The following is a 22,733-nucleotide window of genomic DNA, read 5'->3' as shown; positions in this document are numbered from 1 at the left end:
TTATCCCCTATCCGAAGGATAGGGGATAAGATGTCTGATTGTCTGATCCGGCGGCGGGACCCCCGGGATCTCGGCTGCAGCACCCCGCTGTCATTACTGCACAGAGCAAACTCACTCTGTGCGTAAGGACAGGCAACACAGGGGCCAGAGCGTCACGGCTCCGCCCCTTGTGACATCACAGTCTGTCCCCCTCAATACAAGTCTATGGGAGTGGACGTGGCAGCTGTCACGCCCTCTCCCATAGACTTACATTAAGGGGGCGGACTGTGATGTCACAAGGGGCGGAGCCGTGACATCACGATGCTCCGGCCCCTGTATCGCCCGTCATTATGCACAAAGTGAGTATGCTCTGTTCAGTAATGACAGCGGGGTGATGTAGCCAGCGGCGGGACCCCCGCGATCAGACAGCTTATCCCCTATTCTTTGGATAGGGGATAAGATGTCTAGGGGCGGAGTACCCCTTTAAGGAAGTGCGCGGAAAGGGGGTGTTTTTCATTTCGTTTCCTAATATTTTATGTGTTCAGATATACGAGTTTTGAGTGGTCTTTTAGTTCTTCTTACGTATTGCTTTTTGCATAACATTAAAGAGACCATCACATGCAATACCAAACAAGACATTTATGTTTTACAGTGCAAATGCAAAAAGCAATAAGTAAGAAGAACGAAAAGACCACTCAAAACTTGTATATCTGAACACATAAAATATTAGGAAAGGAAATGAAAAACACCCCCTTTCCGCACACTTCCTTAAGAATCACAGACAAGATCAATCACAGTTGCAATATTTTGGTATCCAAATAGTCAGGAAGGATTGGAGAGGAGAAGACTTCAAGATGTCAAGACCAGAATCGAGGAAAATATGAGAGTTTGAAAAAAATTGAACCGAAATGCCTCAATTCAGAATTGGAGATCTTTGATTTCTTTTAAGAGAACCCCTGGTGGGCTCTGACTCACTCCCTGTCCAATGCCCGGCTGCTTACCCAGCGCTTGGACAGTGGCCGAGTCTGTGCCCACAGGGCCACACTTCTAGCAAACCACTTATCCTGTTATTATATGCTCGTTTTTAAGCCTATTTCTACTCAATCCTTTTTACCATATTTTCAATATTTTATTTCTATTTTTCACACTTGCTAATTTTTACTTTTTTTTCTTCTATATTTTATCTACCTATCTCATTTCTCTGCAGTTTCATCTCGGTACTGCTATATACCTAATTACATTTACACATTTATATCACAGATTTAGCTGGTTTTAGAATGAATATTCATTTCAAATGCACGTATTTCCTTTTTTTTTTTAAGTTTTTGTTTTTTTTGGTTTGTTTTTGTTTATATAAGTATCCCTATTGCAATTCCTAATTTTGAAAAGGAGGACCTATTTCTCATACTGTGATTGGCACTACCTACATGTCAATCAAAACGATAGCCTGTATAAGACCACCTTCCTTATGGTCAGTTCTATTCAGCCATTGTTAAAGGGGGACCCTCCCGAAATGCTTCTGAACTCACCTGTATCTCTATTACCACCTGTTTGCCAGTATATCACCATCTATTTCATTGTCTGCAAGTGCAATAATCAACCACAGTGGTTTCACTTAGACTTTCGCAAGCGCTGCAGTTTGGGGACCACTGTGGTGTGATACGTGCCCAAAATACAAATCTCTACAGGAGGATGCCGCTGCTAAAGAGGGCACATCACCACTACTGCTGGAATCTTCTCACCTACTGAGCTGGACGCACGTCCGTGCCATCCGACAGCTAAGAGAGTCGGCATCTCACCGCAACCTTCCATGAAGACGGCAAGTCCCAGCGATATCATCTTCACGTCGCAGTATACATCTGACTCGCAAGTAATATTCTTCTATTATGCTGGGCGAATACCCGTTCCATACCTGCAACACTTGATTCACACTGACAACTTGATTCACACTGTGTATTCCAACTTATGGATTTAACTTTTAGACTTTGAAAACCTATATATGCGCATTACACTGGACATTTAAATTGGCACAAAACTAGGTGGAGTTATCTGTGTATGTATCATATCATAATTTTATGCAACTATATTTTACCATATTTGATTTTACAACATTTTTATTATATAGCGTATGTACCTTGAGGTCTGAATCCTAATACTGTTTTAATCCTTTCATAGTAGGGGTATGCTGGGATATTTTGTTTTATTATTCACTTACAATTGACCATAGCATTGATGGGACACAAAACCCTTTGCAAAAGATCCTCATTGTGTCACGATAGCGCCACACACTTTGTCCCCGTATAAAATACTGTTTCAGGCTGTGCCTTTAAGCACAACAGCTCCACGCTCTTTCCCTCCTAATAATAGTTTTACACACTGTGCTCCAAAAATATAACACTGCCACACACACTGTGCCTCTGACAGGAATAAAATATACACACACACTGTGCCTCTGACAGGAATAAAATATACACACACACTGTGCCTCTGACAGGAATAAAATATACACACACACTGTGCCTCTGACAGGAATAAAATATACACACACTGTGCCTCTGACAGGAATAAAATATACACACACTGTGCCTCTGACAGGAATAAAATACACACACACACACTGTGCCTCTGACAGGAATAAAATATACACACACACTGTGCCTCTGACAGGAATAAAATATACACACACACTGTGCCTCTGACAGGAATAAAATATACTTTGTCCCCAAAAACTCATTATCATACACAGTATCTTCATAAATGTGTCCCACACTGTGCCTCCTGATATCAGTAATAATACACCTTGTGCTCTGTGAAATAATTTAAGTATATATTGTGCCTCCCTGAATTAACTTTAACCCTTTGGCAACATGCACTATACATTTACAGCGGTGCTGTCTAAGAATTACCATACAGCACCGTACATGTATAGAGCGCCATTAAAGGGAAAAAAAAGGCTGCACTTACTGCCCTTGTTCCCCCAAAGCCTCTATTATCTCCGCTATGCTTCACTTCCTGGTTCTGGGGACGTTACTACTCAGCTAGACACTGGCTGAGGCAGGACACTGAGCGGCAATGTTTCATGCTGACCCCAACACCTGGAAATAAAGTGCAGAGTAGACCAGGCGCTGTAATAATGGAGGCTGCGAGGAAGGTAGGTAAAAGCTTATTTTCTTTTTTCCCCACAGCCTGGACACATTTATGGAGAAAAAAAAAAGAAGAATTAAAATTGCCGTCCACCGACATAGTGATTGGGTAACAGTACGCCATCTTTTTTTTGTTTTTTGTTATTTATGTCTTTATTCTCCGTTGCAAATTTACATACACACATAATTCCATATAACATTAATTATAACCACTTAAACGCCCAACCCCCCCTCCCCCCCACCCCAGTGTGAGCATCGGGAGAAAAAAAAAATGTAAAAAAATAAAATTTTATCATAATCATCGTCCAAAACTTCCTTTATTAGGCCCACAATGCCCAAGTATTTTTGAACCATTTGGCTCTCTGTTTAGACTCCGTACTCCTACAACCTTCATATTTTTTAATCTTCTGACTCAAATTAAACCACACTTCCTTGCACGGTGGCGAAGAATTACATCAATCTCTCAAAATCGTTAGTCTTGCAAGAAAAAAAAAAGTTGTTCAATAGGTCACCAAATTTCTGCCCTTTCACAATATCACCCAATATGGTTTCCCTTGGTGAAACTACCATTTGTATCTTCAATCTCTCTTCAATGCAAGTGATGACTTCTGTCCAGAATTTTTTTATTTGTACACTTCCCAAATAAAATGCAGAAAGCCTGCAGCCTCTTCTCCAAACCTCGGACAGAAACTTTTATTCATTTAGTCCATATCCTTAAATTGTTTTGGAGTGTAGTATAACTGATATTTTAACCTCGATTGAGTACGGTAAATGGATACTGTTTATTTGACATACAACATGATTTCCCTTCTATGTCCCCAAGCTTGTGTCCCCACTTCCGCTTTATCTTCTCCATATATGTTGAGCTAATCTCTCTTATCAAAAAATTATATATAGTGCTACTAGTGCCTTTTTTTGTGTCCTCTTGTGCAATATATTCTATCAAAGAATGTGTAGCTATATGAAGAAAATTACCATCCTTCATTGTGTATCTAACTATTTCTACCAATTGAATAAACCAAAACTTTTGTTTTCCTGTCGGCCCAAAATCTCTTATCCTATTGTCTAAAGTTTTAAGACAGTTATTCTCCACTAACTGATGTACATAAACTACTCCCAGTTTATCCCAAAATGCTTTACTGGTGCTCCCAAAAAACTGTTTTAAATCCATATTATCCCATAACCGGGTGTATACAAGACTCCCTTGAATGTTGTATCTTTTTTGGACACATTTTTATTACAGTGTTTCCCCCCAATTTATCTTGTACGAGGAAACCGAATTCAGCTCATTCCACAATACTTTCTCTCTGAGCCTTTTGTAATAACCCCATCTTGTTTGTTTAAGAATACATTTTTTTTTTTACCCAATTTGAGGTTCTAAAGTTTTATTGCAATAAAATATTTTTGAAATCAGGAAAGACCCCATCCTCCTTGTCCCTCAGGTAATATAAGAGTTGCGTACTTCAACCATACATGAGATCTGTGCCAACATCAACTCCATACTCAGGAACCATTTATCAGATAACCAAACCGGGGTAGCAGTAATAACATATAGGAGTTGTGGCAAAATTAAAATTTTTAAGTAGGGCAACTCTGTCAACAATTGCTAATTGTAGTTTAATCCACACATCTGTTTTTTTTTACTTATTTCATAGGGGTTTAAGATTGAATTGAACCTGCCAACCCACTCTAATCCCCAGGTAGTTTATAAGTACGTCATCTTTACCCATCGCCTATCACAATGCAATCACCAGCACTTCCAGTGGATTCTGGGCTCGCGTGACCCAGAAGATAACGATGATTAATGCTGTCCAAAACTATATAAATTGAGTTTCGTTGTAATTGTATGGGCCTATAAATAAAGCTGAAGTGTCATTTTTAAGGAAAAGTGCACTGCGTACCTCCTAAAAGTTGGATAATTTTATTTATTTATTTTGTCCCACAAATACTTTTTTGGGAAGCTCCACTGTACATTTTGTGGTAAAATGAGTAATGTAAATACAAATTACAATTAGTCCCCCAAACAACAAGCTATATAGAAGGAAGAAATGAAATTTCAAAAAAATTAAAATCACTGTGTCATTAACCCCTTAAGGACTCAGCCCATTTTGGCCTTAAGGACTCAGACAATTTAATTTTTACGTTTTCATTTTTTCCTCCTCGCCTTCTAAAAATCATAACTCTTTTATATTTTCATCCACAGACTAGTATGAGGGCTTGTTTTTTGCGCGACCAGTTGTCCTTTGTAATGACATCACTCATTATATCATAAAATGTATGGCGCAACCAAAAAACACTATTTTTGTGGGGAAATTAAAACGAAAAACGCAATTTTGCTAATTTTGGAAGGTTTTGTTTTCACGCCGTACAATTTATGGTAAAAATGACGTGTGTTCTTTATTCTGAGGGTCAATACGATTAAAATGATACCCATTATTACATACTTTTATATTCTTGTTGCGCTTAAAAAAAATCACAAACTTTTTAACCAAATTAGTACGTTTATAATCCCTTTATTTTGATGACCTCTAACTTTTTTATTTTTCCGTATAAGCGGCGGTATGGGGGCTCATTTTTGGCGCCATGATCTGTAATTTTTTTTGATACCACATTTGCATATAAAAAACTTTTAATATATTTTTTATAATTTTTTTTTAATAAAATGTATGAAAAAAGTAGGAATTTTGGACTTTTTTAATTTTTTTTCGTTCACGCCGCTCACCGTACGGGATCATTAACATTTTATTTTAATAGTTCGGACATTTACGCACGCGGCGATACCAAATATGTCTATAAAAAATGTTTTTTACGCTTTTTGGGGGTAAAATAGGGAAAAACGGACGTTTTACTTTTTTATTGGGGGAGGGGATTTTTCACTTTTTTTTTACTTTTACATTTTTTTACATTTTTTTTTTACACTTGAATAGTCCCCATAGGGCACTATTCATAGCAATACCATGATTGCTAATACTGATCTGTTCTATGTATAGGACATAGAACAGATCAGTATTATCGGTCATCTCCTGCTCTGGTCTGCTCGATCACAGACCAGAGCAGGAGACGCCGGGAGCCGCACGGAGGAAGGTGAGGGGACCTCCGTGCGGCGTTATGAATGATCGGATCCCCGCAGCAGCGCTGCGGGCGATCCGATCGTTCATTTAAATCGCGAACTGCCGCAGATGCCGGGATCTGTATTGATCCCGGCACCTGAGGGGTTAATGGCGGACGCCCGCGAGATCGCGGGCGTCGGCCATTGCCGGCGGGTCCCTGGCTGCGATCAGCAGCTGGGATCAGCCGCGCATGACACGGGCATCGCTCCGATGCCCGCGGTTATGCTTAGGACGTAAATGTACGTCCTGGTGCGTTAAGTACCACCTCACCAGGACGTACATTTACGTCCTGCGTCCTTAAGGGGTTAAGTGGTTAAAAATGTGTCTTCAAGGCCAAAACAGGGTGTGTCCTAAAATGGTTAATGTACCAAAATATAAAAAAAATTAATAAAAAAAGTCATTCAGGGAGGCACAATATATATTTTAATTATTTTACAGGGCACAAGGTGTATTATTACGGATATCAGGAGTCACAATATGGGACACATTTAAGAAGATACTGTGTATGATAATGAGTTTTTTGGGGGACAAAGTATATTTGATTCCCTTCAGAGGCACAGTGTGTGTGGCAGTGTTATAAAAAAAAAAAACCTCAAATAAATATGTTTTTGTGCCCCAGCATTCAGAAATGCTGCACTGGCCTCAGTGATCACAGTGTCTGCATCTCACAGGAAATGTTGAATGGTGGCCCGTATCTCTGCCATCCTTAATTGTACGAGTGTCCTAAGGATGTATATACAATTAAATTCCGGGGAACAAACAGAATCAGTATCCTGGTACTGGCTGTTATTTTAACAAATGGTTTGGGAGAATGGTCCTAAAAACACCCACCCACCCCTTGGTATACTTAGTCTGCAACTACACTGCTCAAAAAAATAAATGGAACACTTAAACAACACAATGTAACTCCAAGTCAACCACACTTCTGTGAAATCCCACTGTCCACTCAGGAAGCAACACTGATTGACAATCAATTTCACATGCTGTTGTGCAAATGGAACAGACAACAGGTGGAAATTATAGGCAATTAGCAAGACACCCCCAATAAAGGAGTGGTTCTGCAGGTGGTGGCAGACCACAATCCGTTCCTATGCTTCCTGGCTGATGTTTTGGTCACTTTTGAAAGCTGGCGGTGCTTTCACTCTAGTGGTAGCATAAGAAAGAGTCTACAACCCACACAAGTGGCTCAGGTAGTGCAGCTCATCCAGAAAGGCACATTAATGCGAGCTGTGGCAAGAAGGTTTGCTGTGTCTGTCAGCATAGTGTTCAGAGCATGGAGGCGCTACCAGAAGACAGGCCAGTACATCAGGAGACGTGGAGGAGGCTGTAGGTAGGCAACAACCCAGCAGCAGGACCGCTACCTCTGCCTTTCTGCAAGGAGGAGCAGGAGGAGCACTGCCAAAGCCCTGCAAAATGACCTCCAGCAGGCCACAAATGTGCATGTGTCCACTCAAACAGACTCCATGAGGGCCTGACGTCCACAGGTGGGGGCTGCGCTTACAGCCCAACACCGTCCAGGACGTTTGGTATTTGCCAGAGAACACCAAGATTGGCAAATTCGCCACTGACGCCCTGTGCTCTTCACAGATGAGAACAGGTTCACACTAAGCACATGAGACAGATGTGACAGAAGCTGGAGACACCGTGGAGAACGTTCTGCTGCCTGCAACATTCTCCATCATGACCGGTTTGGCGGTGGGTCAGTAATGGTGTGAGGTGGCATTTCTTTGGGGGGCCTCACAGCCCTCCATGTGCTTGTTAGAGGTAGCATGACTGCCATTAGGTACCGAGATGAGATCCTCAGACCCCCTTGTGAGACCATATGCTGGTGTGGTTGGCCATGGGTTCCTCCTGATGCAAGACAATGCTAGACCTCATGTGGCTGGAGTGTGTCAGCAGTTCCTGCAAGAGGAAGGCATTGATGCTATGGACTGGCCCGTCCGTTCCCCAGATCTGAATCCGATTGAGCTCATCTGGGACATCATGTCTCGCTCCATTCACCAATCGACTGTCTAGGAGTTGGCGTAAGCTTTAGTCAAGGTCTGGGAGGACATCCCTCAGGAGACCATCCGCCACCTCATCAGGAGCATGCCCAGGGGTTGCAGGGAGGTCATACGGGCACGTGGAGGCCACGCACACACTACTAAGCCTCATTTTGACTTGTTTTAAGGACATTACATCAAAGTTGGATCAGTCGGTAGAGTAGTTTTCCACTTTGATTTTGAGTGAGACTCCATTTCCAGACCTCCATGGGATGATAAATTTGATTTCCATTGATAATTTTTGTGTGATTTTGTTGTCAGCACATTCAACTATGTAAAGACGAAAGTATTTCATACGTTTAGTTCATTCATTCAGATCTAAGATGTGTTATCTTTGTGTTCCCTTTATTTTTTCTTTTATGCAGTGTATATTTAAAGTGTACCCGTCAGATCCAACAAAAATTTGTGGATCACCTTTATTTTTTTTTTTATTACTTTTAATTTAGCTCACTAGTCTGAATTCCTCTCAAAGGGAGGGGGCATGGCCTCACTGTGCAGGTCTCCACCCCCCTCCCTCAGTATACTGTCTGCTCACATCTCCCCTAGCATTAGCAAAACTACAACTCCCAGCTTGTCCTCACTGACAGTAGCGGGACACAAGCTGACAGTGGGAGGATTTTCCCTCCAGCTGTGAGCCCTGCACTCACAGCTGTCAATCAAGGAAGTGTGTCCATGACATCCGTGATGACGCATGGACACAGCAGGACTAGTATGTGTCAAAGCAGGCAGGGGGGCAGTTGTTTGACTTGCTTTTTCAGTATGAAATGCTGAAAATTTTCTAATGAAAGCAATTGCAAAACCTATTGGTTTTGCATGCTTTACAACATATCAAAAGTTTTTGTACCTGACAGTGCCCATTTAAGTAGGTGGTGGTTATCAAACCAACACCCACATGAATGATAGGACCCGAGGATTGCCAGAAGAAAGTTGTCCAGTACACCACACTGCCTCTTTTTTCACTTGCTTGTTTTTTTTTTCCCCATAGTGCACCCTGGTGCCATCTTTTCCCCAGATAAGTCCCATGCATGCACCTGGCTTTCCACATGATGTAAAAGAAAAATGTGATTCTTCAGACCAGGCCACCTTCTTCCACTGCTCTATGGTCTAATTCTGATGTTCTCATGCCCACTTTAAGCATTTGTCAGGGGTCAGCATGAGCACTCTGACTGGTCTGTGACAACACAATTCCATACGCAGAAACGCAGAAAGTGCATAATGTGTTTTGACACATTTTTAGCAATGCAAGGCTTTTCTTCCAAGTATCAAAGGGATTTAAGGGATACTCCGGTGGAAAACAATCTTCAAACAAAGTTGAGATCCCCCGCTCTATCTGCCCCTGGAAGTCCGGGTAGAGCGGGGACAGATGGCGTCAACGGTTACCAGCCGCTTCGTTAGAGGGGGCCGGCAGCAGGCAGGACCGGCAGCGGCGGAGAAAGAGGCAGCAGTGAAGATCTGTTAAGTGATATTCACTGCTGCATTGTAGTCTCACAAATACAACTCCCAAAGGCTGTCTGGGCATACTGGGAGTTTTATTTTTGCAACATCTGGAGGGCTACTGTTTGGACAGCACTGTATAGTGGTCTCCAAACTGTGCACTTCCAGATGTTACAAAACTACAACTCCCAGCATCCCCAGCCAGTCCAGGCATGCTGAGCATTGTAGTTCTGCAACATCTGGCCCTTCAGATGTTGCTGAACTACAACTCCCAGCATGCCTGGACAGTCTCGGCATGCTGGGAGTTGTAATTTTTGCAATATCTGGAAGGGCACAGTTTGAAGACCACTATACAGTGGTGTCCAAACTGTAGCCCTCCAGATGTTGCAAAACTACAACTCCCAGCATGCCCAGGCATGATGAGCATTGTAGTTTGGCAACATCTGAAGGGACAGATGTTATAGAATCAAATTAATAAGTAAAAGCAACCCAGAGTTATTAATGCTTAAAGTGACAGTGGTCAGATTTGCAAAAAAAAACAGCTGCGTCCTTAAGGGGTTAAACATATTTGTAAATTAGTGATAGTAGTGGATGAGATCTCAAGGACTGGGGAATAAAGGGTGTGAAGTAACTGGAATGGAAGAAGATGCAGGGAGTTGAATAGATAAATAGATACAATGTAATAGATGCGAATATAGATAGTTACTATGACTCAGAATGTGTGGTGCTTAATAAATACAAGGCTGGGGATCAAGTATGGAAAATGGAGGTAGATGTATTGTGTAGATGCAAATGAATGGTGACTGTTGTGTGTATGTCTACTATGTTGCAAAATGTATCAAGTGTTTCTGAAATAACTACTGAAATAGATGTATAAATTAAATCAATGTACTAAATGTCCCGGATACAGCACATTTATTAATCAAATAAAAACAATTGTTTAGTCAATTTAAACAGTTAGAAATGTGGAGTAAGAGAGCAGGGCCCTTCACTCCTCCCCACCTGTTATAATTAAAAGGTAAAAATCATTCAAAAAAGAAAAATATATAAAAATATATAAAATGAAACACACAGTATATGTGATAAAATGACAACACACTCTTAGTTCAAAAGTTCAGTGGTGGTTAGAGGCAAATCCACTTATGTGTACTTGCAACCTCTGGACCTGAAAGGTTTTTTCAGATGTGGTAAATGTAGCAATTGCAAGGAGACGAAATTTCCGAAAAAAACCTGGAAAAAATCATCTCCACAACAAATTCGCATCAACACAGCATAGAGGAATTGATTACCTGTGACAGTACGTCCGTAATCTACATCATTACATGCCCTTGTAAAAAACAATATATAGGACGTACGAAAAGGAGTTTAAAAACGAGAATCACAGAACACATGTATAACATTAAAACTGGATTCACCAACCATTCATTATCTGCGCACTTTAAAGAATACCACAACCAAGATCCAACATGTTTAATCTTTGCTGCTATTCAAACTGTAAAAAAAAGATTGGCCCGGCGGGAACCACATCACAAAAATGTCCTGCATAGAAAGCCGTAACATGTACGAGTTCCAAACACTTGCACCTTATGGCCTAAATTCAGAATTAGAAATCTTCGGTTTTATCAGCTGATTCTATTTGTCCGATTTTTCAAATATGTTGTAATGATATTTCAGTTTTACCTTTTTATACAACACCTCTGTCTATGAGTCTTTGAATTCTGTATAATTTTTTTTTTATTTTTCCTCCCCTTTTCAACACATTTTTTTTATATATGTTTTATATTTATTATTTTTATATATTTATTTTAATATTTTTTATATTTTTAGATATACATTTTTAGCATCTTTTATTCTTTATTACACAGTAACTTATTCCATTGCTCTCTGTTTAGAGTACATTATCTCCTATCAAGTATACCTCTACTACATTTTAGAGTTAACCATTTCAATACATATCTATACCTACACCCATACTACGTCATGATCAAGATTTCAAACACATAATTGCACCTCTTAAATTTATACATTTTAATCAGACTATTATTACTATACGTTCATAACACCTTCATAATTTTATTAACTCCATTAACGCCATTACACATACATCTGCCAACATTTCCACATATTTTATCACAGATAGCTTATCCCCCATATACTTGTATCATAAGATCTCTATGTTATTAATAATTAATTATACATTCATATTTCTTTACTATATGATCCCACATCTAAATTATATAAATTTAAAACCACTATGGCATGAGTCTCACTACACACCATAACTGTTCCTCATATATAGGAACAGCTCCAACTAATAAAATTGAGACACTCCCATTATCTATTAGTGGAATTATCAACCTTAGTCAATCCAGGAGATCCAATCCGGATTTTTCCATTCCCCCACACCACAGTCCATGTCCAGGTTACTACACCAGAAATTGTATGTTTCCCAGTTTTGCCGCCAAATTTGAACACTATAAAACATGACATCAGAGCTGCAATCTGCATCACTGAGGAAGGACTATGCTAGTCCGAAACGCGTCTGATCACCCACACACTGTCTGACACACCTCTCCAGAGATCACCACAGATACACTGTTCACAATCTCAAGTCACTATCTCCTAAAAACCTACGGCTATCACAGAGCGCGCCACGGCTATCACCAAGTAGCACCAAGCATTACCAGCATTACCACAAGGACCGAGACCCCTAAAGAGAGAGAGACCGACCAATTCAGCACACCAATTCGGCAGACAGAGCGCACCGCCAGGACATCCCAGCGCCACGGACATCGGGATCCCATCTTGCAGAGCCTCGCTCCACCTACCCACAGGACGGGTAAGCAGTACATAGTACCGGAGACTTTATCTTTATGGCCGCCGAGCCGCCAATTCATTTGAACTGTAGTTCCTACAGCGCTCCATACAATCGCACAGCTGCCGCGCTGTTTATGCAGGAACCACCAAATTACACCTTCATTAGAGACATTGTCATCTATAGCTTTGAACCTACGGATTAGTGACTTGGTACATATCCCCACCGCTGTACTTTACTTAAAAACGGCTGAGCGGTACCTCTGTTTTTCCGCAACGGTGGGCACCAAACTGGGGGTCTCCAGAGGTTGCAAGTACACATAAGTGGATTTGCCTCTAACCACCACTGAACTTTTGAACTAAGAGTGTGTTGTCATCTTATCACATATACTGTGTGTTTCATTTTATATCTTTTTATATATTTTTCTTTTTTGAATGATTTTTACCTTTTAATTATAACAGGTGGGGAGGAGTGAAGGGCCCTGCACACTTACTCCACATTACTAACTGTTTAGATTGATGAAACAATTGTTTTTATTTTATTAATAAATGTGTTGTACCCTGGACATTTAGTGCATCGGTTTAATTTATACATCTATTGCAGTAGTTATTTCAGAAACACTTGATACATTTTGCAACATAGTAGACATACACACAACAGTCACCATTCATTTGCATCTACACAATACATCTACCTCTCTATTTTCCATACTTGTCATCAGCCTTGCATTTATTAAAGGACATCTGCAGCGTGATTAACACTTATCCCCGATCCACAGGATAGGGGATAAGTGTTTGATCGCAGGGGTTTCGACCGCTGGGACCCCCTGTGATCTCCTGTACGGGGCCGCGGCTGTCCCTTGCAGGGGGCATGCCAGCCGCAGCATGACATTGCGGCCGGCACGCCTCCTCCATACATCTCTATGGGAGAGACGGGGAGGCAGCGTTCACGGCAGGCACGCCTCCTCCATACATCTCTATGGGAGAGACGGGGCGTCACAGTCGACCTCTAGGTCGACGCTTTGCGCCTTAGCGCTCACTATGAGCGCTAATGGCGGCGCCCCGTTAGGGAGATCGTGGGGGGGTCCCAGCGGTCGTACCCCCCGCGATCAAACACTTATCCCCTATCTTGTAGATAGGGGATAAGTGTATATTGCGCTGCAGTTGTCCTGTAAGCACCACACATTCTCTGAGTCATAGTAACTATCTATATTCGCATCTATTACATTGTATCTATTTATCTATTCAACTCCCTGCATCTTCTTCCATTCCAGTTACTTCACACCCTTTATTCCCCAGTCCTTGAGATCTCATCCACTACTTTTTCTTTCAATTTCAAGGTGGTCTGAGGATACCACCAGGATAGAGATCTCGGATAATACATACCAAGCAGATTGAGTACCTCCAACTCAGCTTTTTCATATTTGTAAATTATTTCAATTTAAAAATCTTAATCCTTCCAGTACTTATCAGCTGCTGTATGCTCCAGAGGAAGTTCTTTTCTTTTTGAATTTCTTTTCTGTCTGACCACAGTGCTCTCTGCTGACACCTCTTTCCATGCCAGGAACTTTTCAGACAGGAGCAAATCCCCATAGCAAACCTATCCTGCTCTGGACAGTTCCTGCCATGGACAGAGATGTCAACAGAGAGCACTGTGGTCAGACAGAAAAGAAATTCAAAAAAAGAAAAGAACTTCCTCTGGAGCATACAGCAGCTGATAAGTACTGGAAGGATTAAGATTTTTAAATAGAAGTAATTTACAAATCTGTTTAACTTTCTGGCACCAGTTGATAAAAAAAAAAAAAAAAAAAAATTATAATAATAAATTGTTTTCCATCGGAGTACCCCTTTAAAACGAAAATGGTCATCCTGTTCACCCACACTAAACCCAATGTACTGGGTTACCGTGTGGGTGAACAGGAGACTGATGAGGGTCAATGAGTTAAATACGTATCTGTAGTCCGGAGCTGTATCTCTCCAAAGATCCTCTTCTATCCCTGCTGAATTGCGCACAGGAGGCGGGCCCACCGGGTCAATAAATATTCAAATTCACCCGGTAGGCCCGCCTCCTGTGCGCAATTCAGCGGGGATAGAAGAGGATGTTCAGAGAGACACAGCTCCAGACTACAGGTATGTATTTAACTCACTGACCCCTCATCGGTCTCCTGTTCATCCACACTGTGTCCCAGTGTGTTGGGTTTAGTGTGGGTGGACAGGATGACCGTTTTCCATTAACCACTGTATACTGGTAACCGCTCATATGGCCTGCCATTTTGGAGATGCACTGTCATCACAGTTTGACCCTTGTTAAAGTCATTCAGACCCTTGGACTTGCCAATATTAGCCCTTTTGGTACAACCGATACATCTCACCCTTCACAGATAGTCCTGTTTATGCGGTGGACTGGTTTATGCTTTTTTACTCCTAATTTTGTACAACTACAGATAAATACTGAGCTAAAACTGATAACTCAATGTATTATCTTACCGAGCCAGCTACTAATCCACCCATGCCATAACTTTTCACAGCAGCCACAATTGAGGCAATGAGGAGCAGGAAGGTACATATGGAATAGTGCAACAATTCCTATAATAAAAGCAAATGAATTGAGGTTATTATATACACTATTACAGATCCTTGAGGTTCAGTGTTATGCTATATGATGTACAACACCTCAGTCATTGTTTGAAATTCATTTCAGTTCATCACTGACAATCTCATTTGCTAATTATTGTGAATAATTTAATACTAGGGGCAGGAAGACATTTGCGATGCAGTTTTAATCATGAAATATAAATGGCTTACTTTTGTGCCATACAAGTGTATTACAGATGTACTTACCGCAAGAGGCCATGATACACAAGTAAGCATTCTGTAAATCCGGAATAGGTTCACCACATAAAGGATAATTATTAGTATCATGAAGCAAATTGTAACAACTTCAAAATAGCGGTAAGCACTGTAGTCTGTCCAGTCGGAGAACCTCACACATAAAAAGGCTATCAGCAAACACAGCTGGAAGACAAGAAAACAGGTCATCAAAAATAAAACATATATAGTACTGCCTGGTAAGAAAGTTGTAAGACGTGATATACTGTATTCAAAATCTTTTACTTAAAAACTATCATCAAATTATTTGGCAATTGTGTGGACAAAGAAACAGTGGGAATTGGTGCTTTATTTCAAGGGTAAAGCACTGCAACATATGAATGTGATTTGGAAATATTACTTGTAGACATTAATCAAAACTTGTCCACCGCAGTTTCCAGCTGTCACTCCTGACAGTGACATGCTAGCATTTACAATAGTTGAAGAGCCATGTGCTGGAGAGTATGACAGTCATTTTTTTGGGGGGGCTGTGTATGTTTCATTCATCTATACATATATATACATACTAGCTTAATACCCGGCATTGCCCGGTTGTTCCTTCCTAATCCTTGTTGGGGAGGAAAATAAGCAAAAGGAGGAAGCTTTTGACTTCATATCCCGACCTCCTATCCCGACCCGTAATATATGTACCAGGTATTGAAATATCTCCAGCCGTACAGAAGTTATGTGGAAACATACATTTCCCATTGATTTGCATGGGACTTTAATCAAAAACCCTGACACTCACAAATGGGGGTAGTTAACCACTTAAGTACCTAGGGCGTATGGATACGCCTTGACGTCCTGGTACTTAAGGACCCAGGGCGTATCCATACGTCCGTGGGAATTTCGGTCCCCGCCGTGCGCCGGGCGGGGACCGGGCCGGGGTGACTGCTGATATCAATCAGCAGGCACCCCGTGCAAATGCCCAGGGGGGTCATCAGACCCCCCCCCCCCCCCCCGTCGGCGATCGGCGCAAATCGCAAGTGAATTCACACTTGCGATTTGCGCCGATTCCGGGTCATACGGGTCTATTGTGACCCGGTGACCCGGAATAGAAGGGGGATCGCGGTTGTCTAAGACACCCACGATCCCCCTGTAGGCATAGGAGTGAGGTGGCAAAGGTGCCACCCCTCCTATCTCTGCTATTGGTCTGCTATTGATCGTCAGAGGCGACGACCAATAGCAGACCGGGGGCGGGGGGGTTAACTTTCGTTTTCCCCGTCCTGCCCTCCCACAATAGGCGGGGCAGAACGGGGAACCGAAGGGGACCGGGCGCCGACGTCCACTTACCCGTCCGGAGGCTGCGGCGACGTTGATCGGCGGGCGGCGTCACGTGCGTCTGAAGAGGACGGCTGCCGGGATCCTACGGAAGCCGGTAAGTAGATCTGGAGGGCTACAGTCTGAGACCGTGGTCTCTAACTGTAGCCCTCCAGATGTTGCAAAACTACAACTCCCAGCATGCCCAGACAGCTGTTTGGGCATGCTGGAATATGTAGTTTTGCAACAGCTGGAGGGCTGCAGTTTGAGACCACTATACAGTGGTCTCTAAACTATATCCCTCCAGATGTTGCAAAACTACAACTCCTAGCATGCCCACATAGCTGTTTGTTGTCTGGACATGCTGGGAGTTGTAGTTTTGCAACATCTGGAGGTCCACAGTTTGGAGATCACTGTGCAGTGGTCTAAAAACTGTAGCTCTCCAGATGTTGCAAAACTGCAATTCCCAGCATGCCCAGAAAGCAAACAGCTGTCTCGGCATGCTGGGAGTTGTAGTTGGGTACCTCCAGCTATTGCAAACTTCATCTCCCAGCATGCCCTTCGGTGATTAGTACATGCTGGGAGTTGTAGTTTTGCAACAGCTGGAGGCACACTGGTTGGAAAATATTGAGTTAGGTAACAGAACCTAACTGAAGGTTTTCCAACCAGTGTGCCTCCAGCTGTTGCAAAACTACAACTCCCAGCATGCACGGTCTGTCAGTACATTCTGGGAGTTGTAGTTTTGAAACAGCTGGAGGTTTGCCCCCCCATGTGAACGTACAGGGTACATTCACATAGGCGGGTTTACAGTAAATTTCCTGCTTCAAGTTTGGGCTGCGGCAAATTCTTTGCCGCAGTGCAAACTCCTAGTGGGAAATTCACCGTAACCCGCCAGTGTGAATGTACCCTAAAAACACTACACTACACTAACACCTAATAAAGGGTAAAACACTACATATACACCCCTTACACTGCCCCCCCCCCCCAATAAACAATTTAAAACGTCTTGAACGGCAGGGTTTCCAAAATGGAGCCTCCAGCTGTTGCAAAACAACAACTCCCAGCATTTCTGGACAGCCACTGACTGTCCAGGCATGCTGGGAGTTTAGCAACAGCTGGAGGCACCCTGTTTGGGAATCACTGGCGTAGAATACCCCTATGTCCACCCCTATGCACTCCCTAATTTAGTCCTCAAATGCGCATGGTGCTCTCTTACTTCGGAGCCCTGTCGTATTTCAAGGAAACTGTTTAGGGCCACATATGGGGTATCTCCGTACTCGGGAGAAATTACACTACAAATTTTGGGGGGCTTTTTTTCCTTTTACCGCTTGTGAAAAGGAAAAGTTGGGGGCTACACCAGCCTGTTAGTGTAAATTTTTTTTATTTTTTTACACTAACATGCTGGTGTTGCCCCATACTTTTTATTTCCACAAGCGGTAAAAGGAAAAAAAAGACCCCCAAAATTTGTAACGCAATTTCTCCTAAGTACAGAAATACCCCAGATGTGGGCGTAAAATGCTCTGCGGGCACACAACAAGGCTCAGGAGTGAGAGTGCACCATGTACATTTGAGGCCTAAATTGGTGATTTGCACAGGGGTGGCTGATTTTACAGCGGTTCTGACAAACGCAAAAAAATATAAATACCCACATGTGACCCCATTTTGGAAACTACACCCCTCACCGAACGTGACAAGGGGTATAGTGAGCCTGAACACCCCACAGGTGTTTGACGAATTTTCATTAAAGTTGGATGGGAAAATGAAAAAAATTATATTTTTTCACTAAAATGCTGGTGTTACCCTAAATTTTTCATTTTCACATCGGGAAATAGGAAAAAAGCCCCCCCAAATTTGTAAACCCATCTCTTCTGAGTAAGAACATACCCCATATGTGAATTTAAAGTGCTCTGCGGGCGAACTACAATGCTCAGAAGAGAAGGAGCGCCATTGGGATTTTGTAGAGAAAATTTGTCCGGAATTGAAGGCCACATGTGTTTACAAAGCCCCCATAGTGCCAGAACAATGGACCCCCGACACATGTGACCCCATTTTGGAAACTACACCCCTCACGTAATGTAATAAGGGGTACATTGAGAATTTACGCCCCACAGATGTCTGACAGATTTTTGGAACAGTGGTCCGTAAAAATGAAAAATAAACTTTTTCATTTGCACAGCCCACTGTTCCAAAGTTCTGTGGGGTGTAAATACTCACTGCACCCCTTATTAAATTCTGTGAGGGGTGTAGTTTCCAAAATGGGGTCACATGTGTGGGGTTCCACTGTTCTGGCACCACGGGGGGCTTTGTAAACGCACATGGCCCCTGACTACCATTCCAAACTAATTCTCTTTCCAAAAGCTCAATGGCGCTCCTCCTCTTCTGAGCATTGTAGTTCGCCAGCAGAGCATTTTACGTCCTAACATGGGGTATTTCCATACTCAGAAGAAATGGGGTTACACATTTTGGGCGTCATTTTCTCCTATTACCCCTTGTAAAAATGTAAAATTTTGGGGAAAAACTGCATTTTAGTAAAAAAAAAATTTTTTTTTAATTACACATCCAACTTTAACGAAAAGTGGTCAAACACCTGTGGGGTGTTAAGGCTCAGCGGACCCCTTGTTACGTTCCTTGAGGGGTGTAGTTTCCAAAATAGTATGCCATGTGGGTATTTTTTGCTGTTCTGGCACCACAGGGGCTTCCTAAATGCGACATGCCCCCAAAAATCCATTTCAGCAAAAGTTGCTTTCAAAAAGCCAAATGTGACTCCTTCTCTTCTGAGCATTGTAGTTTGCCCGCAAAGCATTTTACATCCTAACATGGGGTATTTCCATACTCAGAAGAGATGGGGTTACAAATTTGGGGGGCATTTTCTCCCATTACCCTTTGTAAAAATGGTAAATTTGGGGGAAAAACTGCACTTTAGTGAAAAATCTTTTTTTTTCATTTACACATCCGACTTTAACGAAAAGTCGTCAAACACCTGTGGGGTGCTAAGGCTCACTGGACCCCTTGTTACGTGCCTTGAGGGGTCTAGTTTCCAAAATGGTATGCCATGTTGGGGTTTTCTGCTGTTCTGGCACCATAGGGGCTTCCTAAATGTGACATGCCCCCCAAAAACCATTTCAGCAAAATTCCCTCTCCAAAATCCTATTGTCGCTCCTTCCCTTCTGAGCCCTCTAGTGCACCCGCCGAACACTTGACATACACATATGAGGTATTTCCTTACTCGAGAGAAATTGGGTTACAAATTTTGGGGGGATTTTTCATCTATTACCCCTTGTAAAAATTCAAAAACTGGGTCTACAAGAACATGCGAGTGTAAAAAAATGAAGATTTTGAATTTTCTCCTTCACTTTGCTGCTATTCCTGTGAAACACCTAAAGGGTTAACACACTTACTGAATGTCATTTTGAATACTTTGAGGGGTGCAGTTTTTATAATGGAGTCATTTGTGGGGTATTTCTAATATGAAGGCCCTTCAAATCCACTTCAAAACTGAACTGGTCCCTGAAAAATTCCGATTTTGAAAATTTTGTGAAAAATTGGAAAATTGCTGCTGAACTTTGAAGCCCTCTGATGTCTTCCAAAAGTAAAAACACGTCAATTTTATGATGCAAAATATTGTATATGTGAATCAATGTATAATTTATTTGGAATATCCATTTTCCTTACAAGCAGTGAGCTTCAAAGTTAAAAAAATGCAAAATTTTCCATTTTTTTCATCAAATTTTGGAATTTTTCACCAAGAAATGATGCAAGTATCGACAAAATTTTACCACTAACATAAAGTAGAATATGTCACGAAAAAATAATCTCGGAATCAGAATGAAAGGTAAAAGCATCCCAGAGTTATTAATGTTTAAAGTGACAGTGGTCAGATGTTCAAAAAATGGCCGGGTCCTTAAGGTATATTTGGGCTGGGTCCTTAAGGGGTTAAGGGTTAAATTAACTATCCTATATTTTAAGTGGATATATAAGTAACATGTGACCAAGTATTATCGAAATATCACCAAATATCACCAACATGTGTGCCAAGTTTCATTTTAATATCTTTAGCCGTTTGGAAGTTTTTGTGGAACATACATACACACACACACACGTTGAGTTTTATATCTATCTATCTATCTATCTATCTCTATATATATATATATATATATATATATATATATATATAGATATAGATATATATAGATATAAAACTCAACGTGTGTATGTGTGTATGTTCCAGCATCACGTCCAAACGGTTAGAGATATTAACATGAAACTTGGTACATGTTAATTATATGTCAGCAACAAACATAGGATAGAGAAATTAACCCCTACCCACTCCTATTTGCAAGAGTCAGGGTTTTTGTTTAAAGTCACATACAAGTCTATGGGAAATATATGTTACTGCATAACGTCCTAACAGCTGGAGATATTTTGATAATACTTGGATACATGTTTCCTATTTGTCCACTAAAAGTACAGGATAGTTAATTTAACTCTAACCTGCCCTCATTTGCGTCAGTCAGGGTTTTTGTTTAAAGTCCAATGCAAATCTATGGGAAATGTATGTTTCCACATAACTTCTGTACTGCTGTAGATATTTCGGTAATACTTGGTCACATGTTACTTATATGTCAAACAAAAATATATAATAGTTAAATTAACCCTAACCTACCCCATGTACCTTACTCCACAAGCTTCGCTCTGCATCTCCTGGTGAATGTGTCCGTTTGGCTGGCAAGCCACACCCTCCCTGCATTCCATACCCCATCTTGAAAATAAATGCCCACCCTTTAAGCCACACCCCTTTTATGTTCAGCTTACAATATCTTCATCACAACTCAGCCCCACCTGAGGACGGGATATGAGGATTAGAAATAAGGATTAGATATGGGGATGGGATATGGGGATGGGATATGAGGACAGGATATAAGGTCAGGATATGGGGATGGGATATTGAGACGGATATGGGGATGGGACATGGGGATGTGATATGGGACAGAAAACGGAGAAGGGATATGAGGTTTGGATATGAGGTCGGATATGGGGACAGGATATGAGGATGTGAAAGGAGGTTGGGATATGGGGACAGGATATGGGGATGGGATATGAGGACGGGATAGGAGGACGGGCTACAGGTCGAGATAAGGAAGGGATTTGGGGTCGGGATATGAGGAGGGGACATGGGGTCAGGATTTGAGTACGGGATATGAGGACAAACTTTTGCTCCTTTGTTGCTTTTCCTCCCCCACAAGGATTAGGTTTGAAAAATCGGGCATCGCCGAATACTCAGATAATTAAAGAAAAACACTGATAAGTAATTTACTATTCTCCTCTAAGCGCCTCTGAAATGAAAACGCCTATGTAGACCCATGTGTCTCTACATAGGATAACAGACAGTTAAAACTCAATGCAGCCTGACTTATATGCAGTCATATTCCCTTCTTTCTATTCTTTAATCCTTGTTAACAGATTAAGTTTATGTTAGCAAGACATAGGGACAAAAATAAGGGTGTATGACAAGAAGAATAAGGCTAAACATTATACACTAAAGTCTGTTACCATCAAGACACATACAAGTTGTAAATGGAAAATGAAAGGAAATTCTATTTGAAAAGTTACTTTATGTACATTAAGACAGTAAAAAAAAACTGGTTGTGAGGACATATTAGGCCTTTAAAGGGGTATTCCAGGCAAAAGCTTTTTTATATATATATCAACTGGCTCCAGAAAGTTAAACAGATTTGTAAATTACTTCTATTAAAAAAATCTTAATCCTTTCAGTACTTATGAGCTTCTGAAGTTAAGGTTGTTCTTTTCTGTCTAAGTGCTCTCTGATGACACCTGTCTCGGGAAACGCCCAGTTTAGAAGAGGTTTGCTATGGGGATTTGCTTCTAAACTAAGCAAGTTATGTGTTGTAACTGAGGAAGCATTGAACGCAATTTTGATCAATGATAAGAAACAGTTTTATTGTGTTGCACGATAACAAATCATTTTTGGTAAAGCCTGTTTCTTGCAATTTCTAAATTTAACCACTTGATGCCTCATGGTGAAAATGTACATCATGGACCTGTACTGATGCTATTGGGCCCTT

The 22,733-nt window shown here is 41.5% G+C and overlaps 1 protein-coding gene across 5 annotated transcripts in view; it reads right to left on the bottom strand.

Moving 5' to 3' along the window:
• CMTM7 (CKLF like MARVEL transmembrane domain containing 7) overlaps positions 1-22,733 on the bottom strand; it is a 76,583-nt gene that overhangs the window by 6,269 nt on the left and 47,581 nt on the right. For all 5 annotated transcript variants that reach the window (XM_056520099.1, XM_056520095.1, XM_056520098.1 and 2 more), the window contains 2 exons: positions 15,364-15,537; positions 15,010-15,108 (listed from right to left, as the gene is read on the bottom strand). In XM_056520099.1, coding sequence (XP_056376074.1) covers positions 15,010-15,108; positions 15,364-15,537 — 273 coding nt within the window. The remainder of the gene's footprint in view (positions 1-15,009; positions 15,109-15,363; positions 15,538-22,733) is intronic.

This window comes from Hyla sarda, chromosome 5 (assembly GCF_029499605.1).
Source record: "Hyla sarda isolate aHylSar1 chromosome 5, aHylSar1.hap1, whole genome shotgun sequence".
Classification (NCBI taxonomy): domain Eukaryota; kingdom Metazoa; phylum Chordata; class Amphibia; order Anura; family Hylidae; genus Hyla; species Hyla sarda.
This window is presented reverse-complemented; position numbering and strand designations above follow the sequence as displayed.